At 44.9% G+C, this 6,000-nt stretch overlaps 1 protein-coding gene across 2 annotated transcripts in view; it reads left to right on the top strand.

Annotated features, from left to right (window-relative positions):
* Positions 1 to 491: 491 nt before the first annotated feature.
* EDIL3 (EGF like repeats and discoidin domains 3) overlaps positions 492 to 6,000 on the top strand; it is a 420,308-nt gene continuing 414,799 nt past the window's right edge. For both annotated transcript variants that reach the window (XM_029218099.1, XM_029218098.1), the window contains exon 1: positions 492 to 558. In XM_029218099.1, coding sequence (XP_029073932.1) covers positions 492 to 558 — 67 coding nt within the window. The remainder of the gene's footprint in view (positions 559 to 6,000) is intronic.

The raw sequence follows: 6,000 nt of genomic DNA, 5'->3' as shown, positions 1-6,000 counted from the left end.
CACGCACGCCGCCTCTGTTTGTACACAGTGCGCTCTCGGCTCGCTCCCTCGCTCGCTCCCCGCCTGCTCACGCTTCATTGTTCTCTTAAGTCAGAAGCCCCGCAGCCGGCCGCGGCGGCGCGAGCAGAGCACACAGTCTGCGGGTCCGCCAGCGCGGGTGACCCCGAGCCGCCGCCCGCGCCCGGCCCCGCCCGCCGCGCCTCGTCTGGGACCCACCCGCAGAGGAGGCTGAGCCCGCTGGCGACTCCCCGGAGCTCGCCCACCTCCCAGCGCCCCGGAGCGCAGGCAAAAGGGGAAGAAAGATTCCTCTCTTTGGTCGCCACTCTTTCTTGCTCTCTCCAAGAATTTGTTTAAGGAGACGCTGCAGGAAAAAGACATCTTCTTGAATCCTCTGTCGGGGCGGGGTCTGCCGCTGCCCTGCGGTGCAGCCTCAGCGACACTACCCTCCACTAGGACCCCTGACCAGCGGGGTCACGTCCGAGAGACGGATCATGAAGCGCTCGGTGGCTGCTTGGCTCCTGGTTGGGCTCAGCCTTGGTGTCCCTCAGTTCTGCAAAGGTGAGGCGACGGCCCCGGTTGCGGGACAGGCAGAGAGTCCCCTGGGAAACGCTGCGCAGGGGGCTGGAGGAGGTCCCCCGGGCGCTCCCGGGGTGGCGAGCGCCGTGGGCGGCACCGAGGAGGCTGCGCCCTGCCCTGCGTGTCCAGGAAAAGTGCTCGCAAAGTCAGAGAGGAGTATGCGGGGCTGAGCCGGGAATAGGGTGTGGGGTACCTAGATGAGATCGAAGAAGGACGGGGATGCAGGGGAGGCGGGAGGGAAAACAGATCTTCCACGGCTTACTTGGCCCCCGGGTAGCCACGCGAACCCTCCCTGGGCAGTGTGGGTGATGCCGGCTCCCGGCTCCAGACGGGGCTTTCGCTGGGGAGCGAGGGAAGCGAGCGTGCCCCGGGAGTGGAGGAGTGGAAAGGGGAAGAGTGCCTTAGGGCTGTCCGCCTCCAGGGTGCTGTGCTCTGGTGCCCAGCCCACGCCAAGCAGTTTGCAAATCCGAACCCGGTGCTGGGAGTTTGGGAGGTGGGTGCGGTGGGTGCAGTGGAGACGGGTCTGATAAGTCAGTTTGGCTTTCTCCCATCTCCCCATCCTGGAGGCGCAGCACCAGTAGCAGAAAAACCCCAGGAACCCGCCCTTCCTGTAGCCCAAAGGGCCTCAAGCTTTGCTCAGCATACCCTCCTGGTAGGAGCCTAACTCTTGGTAATAGGGAATCTTGCGTTGCGAGACAACCCTGGCGCCCCCGCCCAAGAGCGGAAAAGTTGTAAGAGGTGGTCTGGCGGTGGTTTTCATGAATTGCATGAAATAAACCAGTCTGTTAAAAAAAAAAAAACAAACCCAAAAACACAGGACTTTGAAGAGTCTCCTGCTGAGTTGCGTAGTTGGCTTCCAGGTCCCTGGGAAGGATTGCCTGTCAATACAAGCCTTGGTCTTGGTTCCATCTAAGCTCGCGTTGGCGTTGAAGTTGGCGCCTGGAAAGGGCAGGGGGAGCTGCAGGGACTCTGGGTAGGTTGCTCGAGGCGGACCCGAGCCCCTTCTGCGCCCATATATACAGGCGGCTCCTTCTATGCGTTCAGTAGGTAATGAAACCCTCCGCAGGCTGCTTCAAGTGGAGAGCTGAGTGCACTACAGGGTTTAAAATGCTGTGCCTCTTAAAAAATGTGGCTGGATTAAAAAATGCATTGACTCAAATCCATTTGAGCTTAGACGCTGAATGAATATTCTACACCATTCATCCACGCACCCATCCGTCTATTTGTTTCACAGGAAAATTGTGAACTCTTGGGCTACTATTTGCCTAAGAAGCCGGGTGTTCCTGGCCAGATGCCCTCGGTGCCCTATCAGTAGCTATCCAGGCCGCACCTTTCCTCGGCCTCCCTCCCTCCCCCAGAATGTGGCTATTTCCCCCTGCGAGTAGGTGTGTGCCTCGCCCGCGTTTACTATGTGCCCTTCCAGTTATCAGACAGGCAGCCAGCCACTCCACTGAAGGTTAAGGAAAGGTAATGGCTCTGTAGTTGCACTGCGGACTGCCCCAGCTATACGAAAAAGACAGCGCTTCCACTACCGATATTTCTCCTTTCTTTCATTTCCCGTCTGGATTCCTTCTGCACTTTGATCCCTCAGCAGGAAAGGAGGGGGAGAACGGCAGGCATTCCCCTCCCCTCCTCCTTTCCCCGCCTCCGTTCCCACCCCAAACCGAAAACACACACTCACCCACTCACAGGCACCTACTCCTTGACACCATCGCCTCCATCATCAGTCCTGGCACCTAGGCGGAGGGCGGCGCAGGTGGAGGAGGAGAAAGTATATCTAACCTGTGTGCCGCGCTAGCCTCCCTAGGTCTGGTTGCTGGAGCCCTGGGGCGCGGTGAGTCCCGTCTCGCTGCAGCCGGAAGCTCTGCTGTCCAAAGATATACACGCCCAGGACACAGCTTACTCTTGGTGTGTTGCCTGGGCTCTCTTTCCGTCTCCTAGACAATGCTGGGCAGTGTGTACTCCACATTCTTCCGTAGATTTCTCTTTTTGTCCAGACGGCCTGTGAGGAGAGGGATAGGAAAGAAATGGACCATTTTCCACGAGCTCTTTTTGTTAAACTTGCACCTTTCTAATTTATTCTCCCTCAGCTCTGCAGAAAGGCAGAGTACAGCTTGCGTGACATCTCCAAACAATTAAACTTTGAGCAAACTTACTGAGGCCAGTGTTAACGATGAGAATTTACCTTGCACCTCTCCCACCCCACCTCCCCAGATATAATTTGTCTAATGTATACGTTTTATAAATTGGTGTTTCCCCGTGTGGGTTGCAATTTACGCATATTAATGACTGGGATTTGATAAGGACATGTAATTCCTTTTCTTAGTCGTTTTTATTTTAAAATTAAACCAGTGGATCAGTCAGATTGAATATTTCATTAACTCTTAAATTATTCATTGTTATGGGTTGCTCTAAAAAATCCAATTACATGCATACAGTTGCAGCAAGCACGTGACATCTTATGCAATCTGTCCCTGTGCTTGCAGTTTGTGTCTGAAGTCTTTTAAGCAAATGGCACTATTTAAAAATGTCTAGACATGTCCTAAATACTATGAATCATTGGCATTCACATTTCCTTTTTTAATCAATGGCGATTTTTAGTTAATTCTACATGGGGATCAGTTAGTACCTGAACAGTCTCACTCGAGGTAAAAACACCCATGCTTCTATGATTAGTATAGCAATATTGATGCTGAAATAACAGGTTACTGTACTTTAAAAAAATTATTACACATTAGTGTCTTCATTACTTGATTTACATGATCATTAATTTTATACTTTAAAAATCAATGCCAGCTGCAGATTCCAGGTGAAACATTAAAAAAATAATTTGGAAATACTGAATTAAAAATAATAAGTAATTGAAGATAAAATATCCTGCTGGTACAGTTTGACACTAATGCAAAGAAAGCCCTGACCACTGTTATGATACAAAACACATTTTTTCCCCTCTGGTCCTAAAAAAGTTTTTTCTAATTATTTTTGAAATATTTTCTTAGAATTGAAATGTATTTTTGTTTTAAATTTATATTGTTTGGGGAAAACATTTATAATAATACAAATTAAGGGTCACAAAAATTGAAATGGTCTGTTATCCCCTCTGCAGTCTTGAATTTACAAAGATCTTCAAAACCAGGCAAATGTATTTTACTTCTGAACTCTTCTCGTATTCAGGGTGTAGGGTATTTTTAATAAATATTTTCATAAAATTTTCCTTTCTTGTTAGATACATATGATTTTTCCTTCTCACAAAATGAGGATACCATATACATGACTAGACTAAAAAAGCTTGGTTGCTCAAAACCATTACAAAGTATAAGTTTGACAGTTTTTAGACTCTAAATTAGTAGTCCACACTCTTAATTTCACTGATATTAAGATAAAAATTTTAATTAGGTAATTTATTTTTAAAACTTTTCATCTTTTGAAGGGTTTTGAATAATGGGATGGCCTGTATATGTTATCATTTGTGTACAGTTTTGAAAACCCGCCTGATCTGAGAGTTTCCTAAAGCCTAAGAAAGTAATTCTGATATTTGTTGTTTACTGAACATACTTGCAGGCGCCAATAGATTTGAGTATCATTTATGATGTAGTAGGTTCATTATATTCCTTGCCAAATAAACCCACGAAAAACAGTGTGGGTTTCAGAACTCAGTTCAAATCAGAGTAAATCAGAACACTTGGGTACTGAGAAACAAACAGCAAATTTTGCAAATATGTAATTAATGGTATGGCTTCTCTCAGGCTAATCAGTTTACTCCTATGAGTTTATATGAGTTTGAGTTTATTTCCTAAGTAGTTTGCAAACTGATGTTATTATGATGAAAAAAAAAATAGTAGAAAACCAAAGCCAAGCCATTCCTATTACTTAATTCTTACCTGTCTTTTAAGGAAGATGTCTAGCATGTTTTTGTTTTTGTTTTTTAAATCACAGCCCATATAATGATTACAATATCTTTTGGTTAATCAAAGCAAACATGTAGTTATATATAAGACTTAAGTTGTTGGCTACGTGAAATGGATTATTGAAAATTTTCTCATGGTTGTGTGATAATGCTAAAAATTAAGTGCTATAAATACTTACACTGAATGAATTACCACTTAATTGTTACTGAAAATACCTCTAAACAGTCTTTGCTTTGGGGGAATTGTTGAAGGGAAAAGTAGACTAGGATCATCGACTATGCCCTTGCCAGCAGGTGTCAGGATAATCAATGGAGATCTTTTAAAGGAAAGATGTTGGGTGGCGGGCGGGGGAAGTAAAGTAGTAAATGTTAATCTGCAAATCCACATAAAGTGACTTTCTACTCTCTGTGAAACTGATATTATTAAAGTTTTCAGTGCTCCCCTGAGAAAGAGAGGGAGGGTGAGTTTTAAGGACGTGCTGCTTGTACCACAGGATTTTAACTTGGAAGCAGAGTTGCTCTAACTGCCACACACAAATAACTATATGTCTAGGTTGAGCCATTATTTCTCAGGGGGTTCCTGAGTAACTTCCAAGGAAATGCACATAGAGCTATGAGGAGCTTGTAGTAAAACAGTTATTACTGAAATGTTTGGCATACTTTTAAGCTTACTCTCCATACCAGCTGTAAATTTTATACATAGAAGTAAGTACTTGTTATATTGATTTACGTGGATGTATATTCAACTATTTACATGTATAGATCTAAAGTACTGGAAGAGATTACAGCTTATCCTTTTCTGTCACAGTGGTAAAGTGTATGGTTCCTAAAACTTGTAAGTTTCTAACTTAAGTCACTGGCCAAAAGAGACTAAATGACATGATAAAGTTTTGTCATTACCCATTTAAGCCAGTTATTATTCCTTATATACGTGCCTATTGTGTTTCAATAGCTTTCAGTGACGACATTATTTGTTTCTAATTGATCCTTAACTGAGAGCCATTCCTCAAAAGTTAGTTCTAGCGTCTGCTGATATAGCCCTTAAAACAGTGTTACAGATTCACCGTTACACCATTTCTACACGTTCTCTCTGTTTTTTATAAAGTCACTGATATCATGTCAAGCAGTCTGTCTCCAGTGGTATCCTTTCTGTGTCAGAGTCCTCCTTAAATAACCCCCCTCCCAACATTTCCTTGCTGGATAGCAACTAGGGCACAGCATCCACTATAAAATTCTGTCATCATTATTAAAAGGTTGCAAATCTCCAAAACACTGTGGCATTTGCAATTTGCTTTCTTGTGAGGAAAAAAAAATGACAATCTAAAGCCTCTACTACTAAATCCTGAGGTTTAAAACATAAACAGAAATAAATTAGGATCTGAATTATGGAGCAACTCAGGATTTTACACCTTGATATGATCACAGTATCCTGCCTAAAACTATCAACTGAGCAATAACTTATATCCACCCCACTTGTAGAGAAGTATCTTGCTTTGCCTGTAGCACAGAGCTGAGAA

This window comes from Monodon monoceros, unplaced genomic scaffold (assembly GCF_005190385.1).
Source record: "Monodon monoceros isolate NGI ecotype Baffin Bay Population unplaced genomic scaffold, NGI_Narwhal_1 Super_Scaffold_12, whole genome shotgun sequence".
Classification (NCBI taxonomy): domain Eukaryota; kingdom Metazoa; phylum Chordata; class Mammalia; order Artiodactyla; family Monodontidae; genus Monodon; species Monodon monoceros.
Note: the sequence above shows the minus strand (reverse complement) of the source record. Positions and strands in the feature narration are given on the sequence as shown.